Below are 21,490 nucleotides of genomic sequence, written 5' to 3'. Positions count from 1 at the left end.
GTGTTCCAGAGTATACAGAAGTATTACAGGACCACAAAGAACATGAAAAAAAACCTGGATTCTTGAAGTGGTGAAGGAGAGTGCTGTTTTATCAAGATCACTGTCCAGTGCAGTCAATGTTGCAGTTGTAATTGAAGAAGAAGTAGTAATGGACAACCTGCCCGACTACACTAATGCCTTCAAGACACCAAACCATCGAAACTGGTTTTTATTCCACCTTAAAAATTAGCAATTACATTTAGGTGCTAAGTTGACTTGTAATTTGTAGTTGCCCTTGCACCTTAAAAACTACATTTAGGCTCTACTTACATTTTCTAATATAAATTGTTTCAATTACACACTATAACATGTATAACTTGTAATTTGTATGATGCTTGTGAATGCTGAATGTTTAAAAAAAAATTATTGTTTATATGATACATGCAAATAAAATGTATTTGTTAAGAATTTACATTTGCTATGCAGTGTTCACTTATTCAGTATATTTTACATGTACTTTGATACTAATTAATAATTAACTGGACTAAACAAATGTAGCTGACAGAATTGAAAATTTATTGTTGGACCAACAAGATGTATTTGATGAATTTCATTGACACAACCTATTTTTTTAGTTTGTCCGAAATTGTAGAATTGTCAGCAGAACTTAAAATATATTGTTGGAACAACAAGATGTATTTGATGAATTTCATTGACACAACTTATTTTTTTTAGTTGGTCCTAAATTCTATGGTTGTCAGCAGAACTTAAATTATGCATTTCAGATAACTTAAAGTAGGCCAACTAAAAAAAATTAGATGCAACGGGTCACTAAGAATTTTTAAGTTGAACAGACTTGAAATTTTTTACAGTGTACCTGGTGGTGGTGGGGCTTGAACCATTTTTTTACACATGGCTCATTCTATAAAATAAATTCTATTAATTTCATATTAATTAACTACAAGAACATCTTAATAGATGAGGGTGAAGATTGTAAAGGATAAACACAGCTATAAATGAATGTAAATAGAAATGTCTATGCTGAGCACTGGGGGCAAACAGGATGAGTACTAACACTTTAACATTTTGTTTTGTCCTTTCCGTATGATGTTTCCAGAAAACAATCTGCACTGGCCTTAAAAATGCTGAGCTTGTCAGTATGCTGTGTGTTGCCTGTAGTCACGTAATTAGTAAAGCTAGCCCTATGTTACCGAGATTAGAGGCAGAAAATCAAACTCGACCACAAATTGTAGTGAAGCATTTTTTGCCGCAGGCATCACAGCGCTCGGTGGACATGTACGAACTTAAAAGCTATCGAACTGGATGCTCTGTCAGTGTGTGATGTATTAGTCTAAGAAAACAATGAGAAACCACATTAAAGATGGTGAACACTAAGTCAAGGGTGGCATGCTGGCACAGCAGGTATTGTGGATGCTGCACGCCAACAGTTGAGCATGTCCGTGTATGCGTGTATGGGAATGAAGGATTGTGGGATGCAACGTACTGGCTTTTGTGCAAGATAAATTCCTGTCTTACTCTGGTTGTTTCTAAGTACACTTTGGGGGTCAGAACAATCAAAACCTAAACAAGATAATGTATCTAAGGAAGGATGAATGAATAATAAACACTAATGCATATACAATAAATTGTTGGGAACAGGAAGGAGTAAAGAGTAAAGGGGGAACTATATATTGGTGTCAAAGGTTTCGGAATGGCATGTCCAACAAGTTTATGGTCAGGTGTCACTGTAAATTTGGCCAAATAGGGTGAACATATGAGGGTTCTTCAAAACGTTTCCACACTTTTTTTAAACTCTGTTTATTAAGAATAAAAAAAAAATTACATCACTCTTCAACATAGCCACCTTCCGATTCCAACGTCGTTTTTTTTTTTTGTGCATTTCCCCCAAAGTAGTTTCCAATTACTCTATTGCTGTATGGTTGAGGAGAGCCGGACTAACACATGTCCCCTCCGACACGTGTGCAGTAGCCGACTGCACCTTTTCACCTGCACGAGACACACCCTGATCTTCATTATTCCTCGTCTCTGTGCAGGCGCCATCAATCAGCCAGCAGAGGTCGTAATTGCATCAATTATAAGGTCCCCTCTGGCACCTTGAACAACAGCCAATCATTCTTCATGTAGGCACCCAGCCTGCCGGATGGCAGAGCTGAGATTCGAACCGACGAGTGTTTTACCGCTGCACCACCTAAGCGCCCGCATTGTACCAACTTTTTAATGCCATCAGCTAAAATGTTTTTGGTTGAGCGCATTGCCACTGATGCATCACATGGAAATCTTCTTCCCTTTAAAGCTTCTTTGAGCGTGCAAAAAGGTGGAAATCAGATGGCGCTAAATCCAGACTATAAGCTCTCTCTTAGTCTCTCAGACACGACCAATTACTACTCCTCCCTCGTATTATTGCATTACACTGATATTACATCTCATTTCTCTCTCTAGAGCTGAAGAATGGTGTTCCGGTGCTGAGTATTAATCATGGATCAGGCATTTGTGTACTGCAGCTTCCACCACAAGCCTCAGTGTCCGATCGTCGCTGGCACCGCCTCGATATTATCAGCGATGGAAAGGTAGGATCATGCAGGCAGAATTTCCTCTAAAAGTTTAGAGAGAAACATTAATGTGCTGGGGAAAATGGACCCAATTCAGTTAAATTGAGAGGTTACCAAAAACAGTCACTAAAGCAGTGGTGGGCAAACTACCATGGCCCGTTAGGCTGTTTAATACGGCCCATTGATTATTTACAAAATTGTCATAAAGACCGAATTCATTTCGCTTTTTGCTTCCTGCAATACCTTAAAGTTTAGTTGATTCCACTAAATGGCACACTCCAATCACTACCGACCTTTACTAAAACCGAGTCTGTCATCTCTACACACAGAAATTCATTCTTTATGTTGTCATTGAGCCCTACTTTAACAATGAATGGATCAAAAAAGAAAATTCAGCAGTGCCTAGTTTTTAGGAGTGGACAGCTAAATATTTTTTCACCAAAGTCCAATCAAAGGCCATATGTTCTATTTGCCAAGAATTTATTGCGGTTTTCAAATAATACAATAATACAGTAATATAATATCTATATACCACCAACACCTGAGGTCTCCTGAGAATTGCCACAACTAAACTGACACCAAACTCTAAAACGCTGACAAAAAAGGGTACTCAATAGCACAGTTCCCACTGAAATTGAATAAGGGTAGGTAGGTAATCTTTACTTCTTAGGTAATAACCTAAGTGTCACCCCCACCTAAGTGTCACCGCCACCTGCTACTGGCCTGGCCTGTCTGTCGAATTTTTAAAACCAAGTGTGGCACTTGAGCCAAAACGTTTGCCCACTAAAGCTTCTGTAATTGTGCTATGACGTGTAATATATATTTATTGTTTTTGCTGTGTGTGCGTGACTACAGGAAGTCCAGCTAATTCTCGATCACTGCTCTGGAGCCATAGTAAACGATGTGAAGGGTTTGGGAGCTGATGCCACTGTAACAGACCAGTCAGTGTGTAAGGTGTCTGCAGCCACTCCGGGTTCTGAGAGGTAAAACCATAGTAGCATGATGATGTGTTTTTTATATGTATTTTAAGGCCGGTCAAGATGATGTTATGATAATTTTATGATAAACTTTTTGGAGCATTTATTCATTCATTGTTTTTACATCGCTTCATCCTATTAAGAGTCCCGCTGGGTCCAGTTCACTGGGTGAAAGCCCGGAAACACCCCGGACAGGTTGCCAATCCATCACAGGGCAAACACACACACATACATACACTTATACCCAAGGGGACTATCTCCAATTAACCTGACTGCATGTCTTTGGACTGTGGGAAGAAACTGGCGCTCCGGGGGGAAACCCACACATACAAGGGGAGAACATGCAAACTCCACACAAAACGGACATGGACCACTCCACCTGGGAATCAAACCGTGCTGGTTGCTGTGCCACCACGCCACCTCATGGCTAAAACACCTGAATTTAATTATAAGCTGTCTTGTTTTGACCATAACTTTGACAATATTGTGTCATTAAAGTCTTTTAATGTTGAATGTTTTTAGAAGAGGTTTCCTCCGGGAGCTCCGGTTTCCTCCCACAGTCCAAAAACATGCAGTCAGGTTAATTGGAGACGCTGAATTGCCCTATAGGTGAATGAGTGTGTGTATGTGTGTCTGCCCTGCGATGGACTGGTGCCCCGTTCAGGGTGTTACTGTGTGCTTTGCGCCCATTGAAAAGCTGGGATAGGCTGCAGCTCCCATCCCCCCCCCCCCCCCCCCCACCCCCCACGACCCTAATTGGATAAGCGGTTAAGAAAGTGAGTGAGTGAGTGTTTTTAGAAGAAGTTCTCTTTATTTTTGTTCAGTTGTAGTAGGAGGTTGTTTACATGTGATTATTAGAGTGTGTTTTTGTAGACTGGTACTCATGTTGTTTTCTTCTCTCTGTAGATTTCTGAATGTGGATCAGCCTCTACAGTTAGGTGGAGTAAAAGGATCACATACATCGTGGCACGCGCATTATCACTACAAAGGCTTTGTGGGCTGTATCAGAAACCTGGTGGTCGACAGTCAGGTGTGGACATATTTACCTCTTCAAGCCACATAGCATCGTTATGACTACACTGTAACTGTTACCAAGCACAACGAGTTAGGTCAAATAAAAATAAACTTCAGACTTGACTTGCAATTCATCCCTAATGACTCCTGACACGACTCGTACCAGACGGTGTGTGAAAATACAGAAAAATAATTTCTTTGTGTGTGTATTTAATAAGTAACATCAGTGCACTGTAAGTAATCTGGTTAGTATTTTGAATGTACTAATTAGTATGTAGTGTGAGATCCACTACACAACTTGCACTTCAGTGTGACCAGTGTGGTGCAGTTAAGTATATTTGGTACCCTGGTGATCAACTCCTGATAATTCTACTTCTTTATTTTGTATACAATTTGTTCACATTGTTTGGTCCTGGGTTCGATCCCCAGGTGGGGCAGTCCAGGTCCTTTCTATGCGGATTTGGCATGTTCTCCCCGTGTCTGCGTGGGTTTTCCGGGAGCTCCGGTTTCCTCCCACAGTCCAAAAACAGGTGCCCTATAGGTGAATGTGTGTGTGTGTGTGTGTGTGTGTGTGTGTGTGTCTGCCCTGCGATGTACTGGCGCCCTGTCCAGGGTGTTACTGTGTGCTTTGCGCCCATTGAAAAGCTGGTATAGGCTCCAGCAACCCCCCCCCCCCTAAGAAAGTGAGTTAGTGAGAGTGTTTGTAGGGTGTCGGCGATTAAAAAATAACTTGCACTCACTATTTAGCTCAATATCTCTAGTTCCACAACAATACATTTTTAAAATTTGAACTGTTAAGCAGCAATTCCCTAAATACAACATGGAGTTTTATTCTGTAGGCATGCTGACTGGTATAATTGGAATAATAAGTGTTATACTAAGTTTATAATCAGCCTACATCTATTTTTTTTATCTGACTTTTGTACAACTCCAGTGGAACCAGGGCTGTTGGTGTTATAGTGTGTGGGTGCATTCCCCACCTCATGATGTCTGTAAGTCAGACTGACTATTTTCTGACATGCCAGACATTTCTGTCTGGTGTGTAGAAGGTTGCAAAATATCCTGCAAATTCTGTGATGATAGTGTTGTCTGGCATGAAGAGAAATTTGAAACTCTTATGCTACAAAAAAGGCACATTGTGTAGTTTAAGCTCCTGTGCCAGCTCAGACATTCGTATTTTGTGAGGGCATTTAAGTAAAATAATTTTTAAGGTCACGTATGAGAGAAATCTTGTTAATGTCCTAAACCTGAGAGTACGTGAGAGAGCAGTGAATTATTAAAAGCTGGTACGCTTAGATGTGACCTTAGTCTTTATGCATTAGGAAATGTCAATGCATTTTCTAAAAGTGCTGACTCTATTAACTGTGGTTATGTTTATGTGTGTGTTTGTGTCCTTGGTCAGGTGTATGACCTGGCCAGTCCAGCTGAGAGTGAGAACAGTGCCCCAGGGTGCAGTCTCACGGATGGAGTGTGTATAACGACAGGAGGGCCCTCTTGTGGCGTGCATGGGAAATGCAGGGGAGAGTGGGGTTCCTTCAGCTGTGACTGCCATCCAGGATACACCGGACACAAGTGTGACAAGGGTGAGCCTGCATGTGTTTTTAAATTACACCTACGTTTATAGCATTAAATGTAAACGCATTTAAAACTGCACTACTTAATAAATCTGACAGTAGTATTGTTACTTTAAGAATAGAAATATTATATTTACAGGTCAAGTATCACAGATTTTATTTTCCTGTAAGTATACACTGATCAGCCATGACATTAAAACCACCTCCTTGTTTCTACACTCACTGTCCATTTTATCAGCTCCACTTGCCATGTAGAAGCACTTTGTAGTTCTACAATTACTGACTGTAGTCCATCTGTTTCTCTGCATGCTTTGTTAGCCCCCTTTCATGCTGTTCTTCAATGGTCAGGACCCCCACAGGACCACTACAGAGTAGGTATTATTTAGGTGGTGGATCATTCTCAGCACTGCAGTGACACTGACATGGTGGTGGTGTGTTAGGGTGTGTTGTTCTGGTAGTAGTGGATCAGACACAGCAGGGCCCTTGGAGTTTTTAAACACCTCACTGTCCCTGCTGGACTGAGAATAGTCCACCAACCAAAAATATTCAGCCAACAGCGCCCCATGGGCAGCGTGCTGTGACCACCGATGAAGGTCTAGAAGATGACCAACTTAAACAGTAGCAACAGATGAGCGATCGATCGTCTCTGACTTTACATCTACAAGGTGGACCAACTAGGTAGGAGTATCTAATAGAGTGGACAGTGAGTGGACACGGTATTTAAAAACTCCAGCAGCGCTGCTGTGTCTGATCCACTCATACCAGCATGACACACCCTAACACACCACCACCATGTCAGTGTCACTGCAGTGCTGAGAATGATCCACCACCTAAATAATACCTGCTCTGTGGGGGTCCTGACAATTGAAGAACAGTGTGAAAGCAGGCTAGAAAAGCATGCAGAGAAACAGATGGACTACAGTCAGTAATTGTAGAACTACAAAGTGCTTCTATATGGTAAGTGGAGCTGATAAAATGGACAGTGAGTGTAGAAACAAGGAGGTGGTTTTAATGTTATGGCTGATCAGTGTATGTTGCCTGATTGAGTGGTAGTTTAAAATGCATTATGCAATCAACACATAGTATTTTGTTTCACTTTTTGTAGTGAGGTCAGATGACCATTTAACTAAAAAGAAATATCACTAAAAAGAAAAAGTGGACAAAATAACCAAAAACAAAAGAGAACAAAACCAAAATCCCCAGTCTGAAGCGAGTAGAAGATAGAAGAGATAGATAAAAAAAAGACAAATGTATCTGTATAACGCATTTTACAGTATTTTTTGTCTCAAAGCCACTTTACAACTTTTGGTTTACAAACCAAAACCTATGTTGAGCAAGCCAAGGGTGGCCATACAAAAAAAACTCCCTTAAAATTACAGAAAGAAACCTTAAAAGGAACAAGACCTAGTAAGGACCCATCCTCCTTGGGCGACCTGGAGGATAATTTATACATTAAAAGTATTAAATCATACATACAGACACAGGGTGCTGAGATAGTGATCAAATGCACCATAGTCCAATGACTGAATCCTGTATTTAACATTAGACTGATAGTTACATGTACATTTACATTTTTGGCATTTAGTAGTGCATTTCCACGCTCTAATTTAAGTAAACAACAGTCCAAGAATACAAATCTGCTGAACCCCTGCAGGTAGAACACTTTTTTAAGATGCTGTAGAAGATTAGTAAGATCATGTTAGTTCTCAGCTTAAGTGCTTAATAAACAAGTGGGGCCGCTCAGGTGGCGCAGCGGTAAAGTACGCTAGCACACCAGAGTTGGGGTTTCGAATACATCGAGAAAAATTATTAAATAAAATGAAAAAATGAAAAAAATAAAATAAACAAGTGGGTCTTCAATCATCCTCTGAAGATGGTGAGAGACTCAGATTTAATTAACTGTAACATATCAAATACAACTAAGTTTAAATAACAGTGGAAGCCAAAACTGTTTTCTGACATGCCGTTGTGTGTTTGCAGCTCTTTCTGAATGGTCATTTCAGAAGGACAGCATGCTCAGGTACCAGCTGAGAAGAGGATTGAATCCACGCAAGACATACGTACAGCTCCTCATCAGAACCCGCACTTCCTCAGGCAGTCTGCTCAGCATGAGCTCTCGAGATGCTAATGAGTTTATCATACTGGAGGTGAGGAGAACCAAATATAAAGCATGTCTTTATGGACTTAATTTTGTGCACAGCAGCACAGTTATTCTGAAAAGGGAAATGGCTTTTCCCAAACTGTAGCCACAAAGGAAGGTTTTACCACATCGTGTTATATAATTGATTTTATACACCTCTTAGCAATGGGTGTGGCTAAAACACCTTAGTTTAATACAGGGTCACTGAGATATGTGTGGTTAGATATACAGTATAAACGCCGGTTCGAATCTCGGCTCTGCTACCAGTTGGCTGGGTGCCATCTAGCGGGCACAATTGGCAGTGCCTGCAGCAGAGACAAATTGGCCACCATGACTGCTGGGTGGGGAAATGAACGGACTAAGTTGTGGGGTCTTCATTTAAAATCTTTTCTTTCTACTTTTGTCAGTTACATAAATATTAAAGAGAATTAACCGATCACAGATTCTTATTTTTACTGCTGTTTACGCAGTGTCCCAACTTTTTCAGAAATGGGGTTTGTATATTGTGCAAGGTAAAGTACTGCATCATGCCAAATGTTTCCAATCAGCGGCCACTGTTTTGCCTTGTGTTAGCTTTGCACACTGCCAGTAACACTGTCAATCAGTAATGTGCCCCCATCTGTGTTCACTCAGATTATCGAAGGCTATTTGAGTGTCAGTGCCCACTTGGGTGATGGTACTCACACACTTAAACTGGCAAGTCAACGTGTGGACCACGGCCAGTGGGTCCTGATAAGCCTCCAGCGGCATGACAACATGTTCACCCTGCAGCTGGAGCAGGGTGGGGGGTCACGAGAGGTCACCGGGCTGCTGGGTAATGAACTTGTGATAGTGGTCCATTCCTCCAGCATACTGTTGGGAAATGGTGCTTCACACATTGCACAGGGAGACTTTCAAGGTGAGTTATAGACTCCTCTTTATGGCCATTAACACTGTTTTAGGGGGTTTTACCACCCTGTTTATTCTTAATATCTTCTAATATGTACCTACGTTTACGTTTCGTACAGGCTGTATGCGTGACGTGAGGCTGAATGGTCACTCTCTGCCGCTGGACGGTCAGAGCAGTGAGTTTGCCACTGTGCTGGAACGGCATAAGGTGCAGGCGGGATGCCACTCTGATGCCTGTCAGGCCAAGCCATGCCAGAAGCCACTGCACTGCATGGACCTGTGGAGGAAACACGAGTGCAGGTCAGTCTGCACTGTAATTAACCACCAGTTGACCTTTGCCAGCTTCCAAAACAAGGAAAATCACAAAGTTAATTACTTTTTATAACAATCACTGAAAATACATTGATGCAAATGCATTTATTTTGTTTATCTCAGGTCGGTAGGGAATATTGTACACATTGTACACAGATGGCTACACATCTGCATGTTTAGTTTTTAATGGAGATTTATGGAGATGCAGTAATAGCTGCTAAATACTCACTGAACATCATACTTAAACAAAACTTCTAAAATGTAAAAAATCTTAACTATATCAATCAAATACCAGATTTTCTATGTTTACTAGCTAATATATGCATTCATTCATTTATTCAAGTCAACAGCTTCTTCATCCCGATCAGGGTTGTGGTTCATCGCAGGGTACTAGGCACTCATCCAATAATTTACTCAGTTAAAGTAGCCAGTTTTCTCCCTGTATGTTTATAAGAGGTGGGAAGAAACCAGAGTGGATTCAAACAAAAAAAAACACTTTGGTTCTAACAGGTTTTAGCAGATTTGTGTTCTTCGACTGTTGTCTACCTAAACTTGAGAAATGAAATGTTCACTTTGGAAGCACTTCTGTAAGTCGCTCTGGATAAGAGTGTCTGCTAAATGCTGAAAATGTAAATAAAAATGTAAAATTAAAGGTGAGGTACAAACCCAGATTCCCAGGTCCTGACACTATGCGCTATCCACACTACTTTGTGTACTATCCTGTATCACCTATACACTCATTATTATAAACATGTTAAAAGCAACCATAAAAGCAAGCTTAATCAAAATCATGATAATTGTTAGTTATGTCTGGTTACCACAATGTACTTTTTTCCATCAGTTGCTGTATTCTGGTCATGTAGGGCAGCCTAGGGGTTAAAGTACTGGACTAGTAATTGAAAGGTCGCTGGTTCAAGGCCCACCACTGCCAGGTTGTCACTGTTGGGCCCTTGAGCAAGGCTCTTAACCCTAAATTGCTTAGACTGTATACTGTCAAGCTTTGGATAAAAGCGTCTGATAAATGATGAAAATGTAAAATGTAAATGATAAGAGCAGGTTCCAGTTCCCCCGAAAACCCTGGAGGCAAGTCAAGGCAGGAATACTCTGGTCAGGGGGCTACTCCATTAAAGGGCTATGGCCATCATCTTTCTCAAACAAATCCAATCTTGTCTGTGTAGACGGTTGATAGCACAGCTGAGATTTGGCTACACCATCTGAGTGCTTACACTGCAGGGAAGCTTCAGGGTAATTTGATCTGAAAAGTTACAATAAATAAGAAACTGTTCAGGTGATTATGCGCTTATGACAGTTGAAGCCTTTTTTTAAATAGTCGTTTCCTAGGTTGCTCAGGCTACAAACATCCTGATAAGTAAAACCGTGGACCGTGGATGTTGGCGCTTACAAAAGCTTTTCAGACACTTGAGTTTTATCAGCTCTTTTGTCTTTTCTCTACTTAGCGCTGCATACTCAGAGAGATTTACAGGTTATTGTCTCCTGAATAAAAGCACTACAAGACTGCCATTCATTTAAATTAGTATTTTGTTTTTAACACAAAAGAACAACAACAACTTTACATCTGAATCACCTTAAATTTCACACCTTCCAAGGTCATTTTAAACATTTGTAGCTTCCATTCAAACCGGGACCCACACCCACCAAGGGGTTACACCTTTAGTCACACCTACACATATCTGCTGTCAAAACGTCCACTTCTACACAGAGGGGTTTTAAGGGTTTTTAAGGGTTTTTACAACTTAAATTTTCGACTAAAATAAAGATTGAAATGAAGTGGTTATGACCTCTCAAAAAGAATGCAGAACTGCATCAAAATTCTTTTTATTTTTAAGATCTCCATGTGTAGAGTTCTTTTCAGCATTTTCAGTTGACCAACAAGTTCATATGAACTTTTTATTGTATACCTATAGGTTTGCCTGGATTCGATACGAGACTACAGCTAATTTACTGTATTTTGTTAAATTGTCTGAAATGTACTGTGTTTATATCCAGTAAAAACCTTTAATGTTATCTTAGATATTTAATAATAGCTACATGCTTTCATACAGAAGGTTGATCTAAAATTCAAACTCTAGATTTTAACAAGTGTTGATGTGTGAAATCAGCTAGCCAAAATGTCTCTGACAATGACTCACAGTGCATCCTATACAGCAGTGGTTCTCAACCAGGGGGCCAAGGCCCCTAGGGGATCTTAGTGAGCCTAGAAGAGGGTTTTGTTACATATAGTTGATGCAGAACTTAAACTAGATAAACAGGAAATATGAGACTATGAGAAACAAGTTAAGCTACTAAAAAAAAAAAAAAAAATGGCAGAATAAGGCGTCCAGGTGGCGCAGCGGGATATTCTGCTAGCACACCATTGCCAAGATTCTGAACTCCTCGTTTCTGAACTCCTCGTTTCTGAACTCCTCGTTTCAAACTTTGGTGTTGCCACCAGCCGTCTGGGCGCCATCTGGTGGGCATAATTGGCAGTGCCTGCAGTAGAAACTTATTGGCCGCCATATCTGCAGGGGGGAAGACCAGACTATGTGTGGGTGGGATCTTCTCATGCTGTGTAAGGACCCTGATTGGCGGAAGAGACACCTGTGCAGAGGCGAGACGAGGAAGAGGCGTGTGCAGCGACATGCTCTCCTCAGATGCAGTTGGGTGTCCCTCAGCAACGGAAGACAAATTGACTAAGATTAGTGAGCAAAGGCACTATGATGACAAATGGATGACAAGCAAATGTTAATATTTCATTAAACAACGAAGCTGAATAAATGTAAGAGAACGTACATCATGTTAAACATGACATTTTCAATGCAGGTGCCCGCCGGGTCAGTTGGCTGTGGTGGATGAAGTCACAGGGCTTGTGAGCTGTGCCATATCTCCTTGTGCCACCTCAACATGTCATAATGGTGGCACGTGTCTGGCACACTCCACCAAGAGCTACCAGTGTCAGTGCCCAGAGGGTTTCAGAGGCCAGTGGTGTGAGATCAGCCAAGTTAAAACACAGCGTTTTGCTGCCCTGAGCCCAAGCTCCATCCTTGCTATCAGCATGTGCCTGCTGGTCTTCTTTGGTAACTATCACGCTAATATGTAATATATCCATCACTTACCTGTTTCTATAAACACATAATTAATGCAAAACTGTGTCAGATGGGCTTTGTAAAAATAGTTTGAAATAAGTAGCCAAATTATTATATAACTTACAAGCCAGTATTCCAGAGAAAACTTCTAAAAGCAATAGAAAGAAGAATCTGTGATTTTAGGACCTTCATTAAAATGTCAGAAGTACAAGGAACATTTCTACATAGAACTAATGGCATTTCTGCACAGAGTTGATGTACATCTTTCTCTTTGCATAATGAAGTTTCAGGTAGCATTACTTGTTGCCGTGTTGAACTGTGTTAAGTGACAAAGGTTTTCCAAAATACTCCTGAGCTCATTAGCTATACTTATCACAGCAGCATGACATTTTATTTTTTTACACACTCTTTTTGTCCGTTCTGTTATTTTAGCTGTGCTGGTGGCAGTGACTGTATGGAACCAGAAGGGCAGTGATAGGTTTAAGAAGCGTGGAGTGTACCACATCCCAGCTGAGCATGAGAGCTGGGAGGACATCCGAGAGAACATCCTTAACTACAATGAGGAGGGTGGAGGAGAGCAGGACCAGGTACACTGCTATCATAACACTGCTATGCACCATGCATTGTGTTGATGAAGATAGACTGGATCAGGGGTGTCAAGATTCCTGGGCTTTACTGTATCTAAATAAGTCAGGTCTTTGTTCACCTTAACATTATTTATTAATATATTTGTGAAGAAACATATTTGTAGTCATTCATATTATATCAGCTATCATTTAATTTAACATAGTGGATTTACAGAATTCTGGTAAAAACAACCATTGGTAATAAAATACTGCATTTTCTTACAAATATGGGACTTTAGGTAGGTATAAACTGGTCTGAAGTATTACATTAACCACTTTAAGAGTAAAGTCTTTACGATCTTACCAATTTAATGCTTGTTTTGTTTTAGTTAACTTGGTTAACTGTCAACTAGGTAATTAACAGACAAGAAGCCACTAAAAACCTAATGTAAGAAGTAAAGCTAATACCTGCACTGCAATTATCTGTAAAAACGATCTGGTTTACCATTTAAGGCACAAAATTAATCTAAACCATTTAAACTAAAACAGATTTGGGGTTAAATGTTTGTGATTTAGAGTCAAGGTTCATTACTAAGGTGGTTTCTCCGAGTAACCACTGTGCATTAGGTGCCACTGACTATATAATTTACTTTTTTAATTAATACTCAGCCTGTCCTATTATTTAATTGGATTGTTAATTTTTAGTGATAATCATAAAAGCAGTTCTTTGTCAGCACATCGAAATACAGTGAATTAACTTAGCTGTATGAAATATCTTTAATCTTGCATAAACAAACACACACAATGTTATCCTTTTGGCACAATGTCTATCACCATGTTATTATGTGTTCATGACAGCACGGTGGCTCAGTGGGTAGCAAGACAGGTTTGATTCCCAGGTGGAGCAATCTGTGTGGAGTTTGCATGTTCTCCCTGTGTCTGTGTGGGTTTCCATTAGTTGCTCTGGTTTCTTTCTACAGTCCAAAGACATGCGGCCAGGTTAATTGGAGATATTAAAGTCCCCCTAGCTAGATGTGTGTGTGTGTGTGTGTGTGTGTGTTTGCGTTTGCCCTGTGATGGACTGCCTTTTACCTAGTGAATTGTACCCACCACAACCTTAAATAGGATACAGAAGTAGTAAAACAAACAATGAATTCTGTGTTCGCCCTAAATGCATATTTTGCACCCCCTACTTTAACATATATTCACAATGCAAAACCAAGCAAAACCATCACATTTTTAGCCTTAAAAAGCATATATTATTTAGTTTTATTATTATGATTGTAAATTATCATGTTATATCTACAATTTAAAAAAAAAAACCTGCAGCCATCCATAGAAAACCAACCTGGATCACTAGGTAAGTAGTTTTGGACAGGCTCCTCCAACAACCATGCAGACCCAGCTTTAAAGAGAAGCTACAGTTCTTACATCACCTCCTGTGTGCTACTTTTTAAACACCCCCCATAACAAAATTAAACATTTTTTAAAAAATGTATATATTTCCTCTTTAAAACACCAAGGGCAATTGAGAAATGAGGAAAACAAAGTGGTTTCTTACAGTGACCACTATGCCCCAAAGTGTTGAGAGATGTTGAAGTGATTGTAGAATGGTACAGAAGTGACTTAGTCTCAACCTACAGCGCTTATTTAAGTTAATAATTAATGGGAATTGTGAAAGTAAATAAAATAAGCACGTCTTAATATAGTGGTAGTTATTGTGGACCGATTATAAATAAGTCAAATCTGTGTGTGGACTGCATTTGTCCTGCATGTTTTTGGACCATGATCGTACTGACCTTTTTTGACTGACGCTTGTTTACTCTCTCCACTAGATGGCAATATTAGTTCACTAGCAGGAGAAAGTAATGAAACACCCCTTTAATATTGATTTCATAATAATTGCCAACAGGTGTAATAAATCATTATATAAAGGAAATTATATGTTATCAAATCTGCAGCAACAGTTTAGGGAAGGTCCTTTCCTATTCCAGAGTCCCTGTGCACAAAGCAAGGTCCATTAAGACATGTGGAAAAGCTTGGTTTAAAGGATCTCCAGTGGCCTTCACAGAGCCCTGACCTCAGCTGCTACTAATGCCAAGTTCACACTATACGACTTTCCAAGTCGTCAGGTTGCTGTACTGTTCACACTACACGACTGGATCTCTTGTAAAACGTGTGTGTGCCGATGTTTTCTGATATAAACTATATTATGCCCCTGTCCCACCTTTTTACAACGCCTCCCCTGTGTTTCTCCTCACCCTGTATCTTGCATTCTCATTGGCTGTTCGACACAGCACTCCTTGCCAGTCGGGCAACTCAGATTCAGATATCTGACATGCTAGAAATCTCGATCGAGTTGTTGGGTAGTTCACACATAGCGATCGATCGCCGAGCAAACGCCGAGTTGCTCCCGAGCCGGCAAATCTAGTGCCGACCAGTCGCCGAGCAAAAATCAGGGCAAGAATCGTGTACTTTGAACTAGGCATAAACAGCTTTAAAATAAACTGAAACATTCATTGACTGAATGGGCACAGCCTCCCCAGAAGAGTGGGTGTTATTATAGCTGAAAAGATAACATATGGGTCACTCTATTTTAATACTATTTGTTTTTGAAATGAGATGTTTAAAAAGCTAATAGTCATGTGTCCAAATACTTTTGGCCATATAGTGTATAACTGCCTGCTGTCTGACTACTTTTTCCACATTTTTGGAGGAATTATTGGCTATTGTGGTTTTAAGTGTTGCATCTTTACATTGAAATAATAATTCTTACTATAGCCAAAGGATTTTTGTTTTTAGTTTTTAATGCAAGTGTATTCTATTGTAGCCGCCTTATTCTGGTCATGGTTACACTGGGTCTGGTACCACCCAGAAACATTGGGCTTATGAGCGGTTCACACTTTAGACAGGATGCCAATCCATCACAGGGCACCACACACCCATTTACTACTTTGCATACACCATGACACCATTTGGAGATGCCAGTTTCCGATTTCTGCACACTTTAGAAGGTGGAGGAAAACCACATTATCTGAAGGAAACCTGCATGGACACAAGGATACTAGGTCATGTCCTCTGGACCCAGTTAATCCTCTTTGTATTGTTTATAAAACTAATTTCAGACACTTATGTAAATGTCTGTGTATAGGTAGATGCATTTGATGCGCCTAGGTTCTTTGCTAATGCACATTTTCGTGTTCCTCATCCTTTCTTTTTAATTCTGTACAGAATGGGTATGACATTACGGAGCTGAAGAGGCCGTTCTGCTCCAGCTTGTCACAGTCGTCCTCCTGTACCACAGCGCCCCTCATTAAATCCTCCCAGGGCTCTGAAGAAGAGGTGCACCCCGGTGGAGTCCCCCACACCCACCAACACAGCCCCAGCACCACTTCTCCCTGCTCTGTGGACTTCAAGAACTATGTGGCGCGCATCATCTGGGAGGCAGACAACGACAACCTGGCATTTCCAATGGACACATACCACGTGTACTGCATCGAAGGTGCAGGTTCGAATGTGGGCAGCCTTAGCTCTCTGAGCTCAGCCATCCCAGAAGAGGACTTCAGCTATGATTCTCTGCAGCATTGGGGACCTAAATTTAAAGGTCTTAGGGAGTTGTATCGGAGGCCTGAGCTTGGCTTTACTTACACGGACGTTGTACAGAGCAATAGCCAGAGCTAGCTTCAGATGAACATCAGTGAAATGCCAACCTGCCAGCTTGGTGTATAAGTTGTTTACTAAGTTACAGCATTTACAGACAGGTGACAATTTAAATGGAAAAACTAAATAAAATGAAAAATCAACATTAAGTGTCTTAGTAAGGTTATGGGCCACCTTAAGCTGCCAAAACAGCTTTAATACGCTTCAGTATACATTCTTCACATTTCTGGAACTATCGCAGAAGAATGAAATATTTTTTGAAACGATATTCCCCTAACTGGTGTTTTTATGATGGTAGTGAAGCTTGCTGTAAGGAGTGCTGTCTAACACATCAGTCCAAATTCTCTTCAGCTGGGTTGAGATGTGGTGGCTGTGAAGGATACCATATCATCATTTTTATACTCATCAAGCCATTCAGTGACTCATCGCTGCCTGTGGATGTGGGCATTGTCATCCTGAAAGATACAGCGTGCATCAGGATTGAAATATTTTATCTTATTAACCAGTTGATCAGTCAGAGTAACGTTGTATTGATGGTCAGTGAAGACTTTCCAGAGTAGACAAATAACCAAAACCATGCAGTAGGCCTGTCTTTAAAAACATCTGCACTTATGTTACACACTTACTGTTTTTTATTCATGTTTTTCCTTTATTTTGTTATCTGCTTGTATATTTTAGAGGGTTTTTCTACTGCCATAAATGCTTTTGAAAAGGGGTGCCAATGGACTGAATTAGCAATAAGATGTATGTATTTATTTTTCACAATTTGAACTCATAGAATAGCTGTATTTATTTTAGTTTTACACCAATGGAGTCAGAAAGTAACTATTTTCACATTTTTGTGACAGAGTGGCACTTAAAGACGTATTTATCTACTGCAAAGCAGCAAGGACCCAATTTGGAGTTGCTCTTCTTGTGACATGGAGGGTTTCCTACAGCTACTTTTGCCCCCTATAACCTTACGAAATAGGCCAGGGCTACACACCCACAACCAAAACCCCAGCACCACTTTTCCCTGCCCCCTGCTCCATTAACCATATGGTGTGCATCATCTGGGAGGCAGATAATGACAGTGACATTTCCAATGGACATGAATTGGCTACTTCAGAATATCCCAAGGTGTGTGTGTGTGTATGTATGTATGTGAGAGAGTTATTGAAGATAATTGAACATGGCGCATCGGGATGTTCCGCTAGCACACCAGCACAGAGTTTCTCAAATCCACGGTTCGAAACTCGGTGTTGCCACCGGTCGGCTGTGCACCATCTGGCGGGCATAATTGGCAGTGCCTGCAGCAGATACTAATTGGCCACCGTAACTGCAGGGTGTGGGCCAGACTATGTGTGGGTGGGTGGGTCTTCATACGCTGTGTGAGGACCCTGATTGGCAGAAGACACGCCTGTGCAGAAAGCAGGGGCGAAAAGAGGAGGGCTGTGCACTTGTCGGAAGAGGCGTGTACAGCGACATGCTCTCCTTGGATGCAATCTGGTTTCTCTCAGCAGTGGAAGACAAATTGAGTGCACTAAATCGGGAGGAAAATGGGGAGAAAATGCATTAAGAAAAAAAAAATTGAACAAATCAACAAACAGAACGCCAATAAGCATCTGGTATAAGTGCAGTCTTCATTGTGAGAATCTTTTTAAAATGTTGATTTTGTTTTAGCTTGGTTTTTTTTGATGGGGGTGAATTGTCTAATTTCAGACACTTTAGCAACATAACACTCTGCATCAATTTGCACGATTAATTGTGCTGTAAATCAGCCAAAACATTTTTTAGGATAGAACGCGAAAAATACAATCAGAATATCTAATAGCTTAAAAGTTTTGAAATCAGTATAGTTCTATTTTTCTGCTAAAAGCAATTATCTCTTAAATACCTTAACTTTATATTTTCTATGATGTGTATGTCCTAAAAACAGTGGTACCATTAAAATAATATTATACTCTTTATGTACATTATGTATTCATGGATCATTGCAATGGTTTAACTAAGTGTATTCTATTTCCAAATTCACATAGACAGAACCAGCATTTACAACATGTTTCCAAATGAAATTTGACTTCTACCATATAGAAGCACTTTGTAGATCTACAATTACTGACTGTAGTCCATCTGTTTCTCTGCATGCTTTGTTAGCCCCCTTTCATGCTGTTCTTCAATGGTCAGGACCCCCACAGGACCACCACAGAGCAGGTATTATTTAGGTGGGGAATCATTCTCAGCACTGCAGTGACAATGACATGGTGGTGGTGTGTTAGTGTGTGTTGTGCTGATATGAGTGGATCAGACACAGCAGCGCTGCTGGAGTTTTTAAATACCGTGTCCACTCACTGTCCACTCTATTAGACACTCCTAACCAGTTGGTCCACCTTGTAGATGTAAAGTCAGAGACGATCGCTCATCTATTGCTGCTGTTTGAGTTGGTCATCTTCTAGACCTTCATCAGTGGTCACAGGACACTGCCCACGGGGCGCTGTTGGCTGGATATATTTGGTTGGTGGACTATTCTCAGTCCAGCAGTGAGTGACAGTGTTTAAAAACTCCATCAGCGCTGCTGTGTCTTATTCAGTAATTGTAGTCAGTCAGTAATTGTAGAACTACAAAGTGCTTCTATATGGTAAGTGGAGCTGATAAAATGGACAGTGAGTGTAGAAACAAGGTGGTGGTTTTAGTGTTATGGCTAATCAGTGTATGTTTGAATAATTGGTTTATTTTATTAGTGTGCCTACTGATAAAGCAGCCTCCCAGAGGACATCCAGTTCACTACCAATCATACTGGACTGCACTTTTTCTTACACAAATTCTCTGTTACAGTGTCTCAATTTCCCTCAATAGTCCCATGTATTTAAATGTTCAGATAGTGTTGTTAGTTGGCTTTTTTTCCTTCACTTAATCAGATTATTTGATTATTTACAATCGGGTGTGTTTAAACTTTTGACTGGCAGCCACAGGCCAACAACATTAGTGCACAAATACTAACAAGACCCCCTGTGTGGTTCTTAAACCAACAGTACTCTGTCAGCCGTCGGTACTGGGTGTTAATGTATAGGCTCTTTAACCTTGCCATGTATATAATGTACAGATTCATGTTTTTTATAATCTAGTGTGAAGTAATGCTTTTTGTACAGTAATTTTAATAAATAAACTGTTTTCTTTAAACCATTCAAATGTCTTTAATGCGTCCTGCATGTTTATTTATCCTTGATACTGTTCACATATACATAACAACCACTAGCAATACTTTAACACTTTCTGTCTTGAAAAAACTCTGAACAGCCTGTTGCTTTAACCTGACCAAAAAAAAATGTGGACACCACGATCATGATCAAACCATGTCTTTATACCGCACATTTAAATAATTTCCTATAGGATGAATAAACCATCTATCTGGCTAATGTGCAAAAGGGCACAATTATTTGAAAACAAAGATGAAAGCATATTATTTTTTGATTGTATAGGATTGAATTTGTGCAAGTAATTATTATTATTATTATTATATTTAAATAGCATCATACAGTAGCACTTTACAGTGCTTTACCTGATACAGGGTGATAAAATATTTAAATAAAATGATGAATTAATGAATAAATGAATGAACTTTTTGCACTAAAGGTTTCTGTGCAATATAATATTTTAAAATTATTTTAAATAATTTAATGTAACCATTATGCAATGATAAAGGCAAGCAGAAGGACAGAAGAGGGGAAGTACATAAAAAAAAATACCCATGCTGCTTTTAAATGCCTTTTCTTTAGCCGTCTCAAAATCAAGTCTGAAAGTCTCAGCATTTGCATGTGGCATTCTTGAGAATAGACGTTAGCACATTGCTTGACTGATTGCTGATGTGTGTTTGGGGGAAGGGGATATTAGGAGAGCTGAATATGGCATGGGGGAGCTGAAGTCTGGTGGCGTCTCCATTCCCAGGGCACCACAATGTTTCACACAACAGTGTCTTTGTGAGAAAATAGTCCTGTGGCCTCAGCTGTCTACCGAAACACCTACAGTGTAAGGCCTCATAAACAATTTCATACAAGCACAACACTGAGCGGTTAATGACTGGATCAACAGTATGTCTGGATGTCTGGTCCTTCTATACTGGTTAGAATTGTAATCTATTGTTAGTACTACTGGACTATTTAACTGTTTCCTGACAGAAGCAGCAGTAACACTGCATTAGAAAAGCAGCTCGTTATCCCTCGTCTTTTTCACAGCTTTAGTGTTATGCAGACACATGAGAGTCAATAACTGTGAAAGAAACTTTGTTTAAAAGAAACCACACAAACTGAAACAAAATAAACTCCCTTGGTCTTTTTTTAAATAATGTCACTTTATAGTCACTATTTTACACCTTTTTCTTTTTTTTAATTAGAATGTGTTAGGAAATTAAAATAATAGTGAATTGTTAAGAAATTAAAATTATAGTTGTTGGGAAATTAAAATAATACCCTCTACTTTTAGGCTCTAATTGACCGTGACAGAGAGTGACAAAAGATAGTAGCTGTACGTGCTGAACGTACACAATGTTCCACAACCATTGTTTTTGGTATGTGGTGATTGCTTAACTATCAAGGCCACTAGAGGCAATTGCAGATTGTGAAAAACATCTCCGTATATCATAATAAATTCCGCTCTCCCCTGAACCAAAGAAGGGCTAACTGATGAAAGACACACATGCATTCTCCTCGTGGTCAGTTCTCCTTTTTCACTCGCTGAGACAGGGAAAACTA

The 21,490-nt window shown here is 40.1% G+C and overlaps 1 protein-coding gene across 1 annotated transcript in view; it reads left to right on the top strand.

Moving 5' to 3' along the window:
• Positions 1-16,893, top strand: part of si:dkey-22o22.2 (neural-cadherin) — a 170,289-nt gene extending 153,396 nt beyond the window's left edge. Inside the window, exons 24-33 of the mRNA XM_062992304.1 lie at positions 2,440-2,567; positions 3,405-3,532; positions 4,433-4,556; positions 5,943-6,123; positions 8,095-8,261; positions 8,888-9,152; positions 9,262-9,442; positions 12,275-12,528; positions 12,970-13,124; positions 16,335-16,893. Of these exons, the coding sequence (XP_062848374.1) occupies positions 2,440-2,567; positions 3,405-3,532; positions 4,433-4,556; positions 5,943-6,123; positions 8,095-8,261; positions 8,888-9,152; positions 9,262-9,442; positions 12,275-12,528; positions 12,970-13,124; positions 16,335-16,784 (2,033 nt within the window). The 3' untranslated portion in view covers positions 16,785-16,893. The remainder of the gene's footprint in view (positions 1-2,439; positions 2,568-3,404; positions 3,533-4,432; positions 4,557-5,942; positions 6,124-8,094; positions 8,262-8,887; positions 9,153-9,261; positions 9,443-12,274; positions 12,529-12,969; positions 13,125-16,334) is intronic.
• Positions 16,894-21,490: the final 4,597 nt, after the last annotated feature.

The sequence above is a fragment of the Trichomycterus rosablanca genome, chromosome 3, assembly GCF_030014385.1.
Source record: "Trichomycterus rosablanca isolate fTriRos1 chromosome 3, fTriRos1.hap1, whole genome shotgun sequence".
Lineage (NCBI taxonomy): Eukaryota > Metazoa > Chordata > Actinopteri > Siluriformes > Trichomycteridae > Trichomycterus > Trichomycterus rosablanca.
The sequence above is the reverse complement of the archived record's forward strand: the minus strand, read 5'-3'. Positions and strand labels throughout refer to the sequence as shown.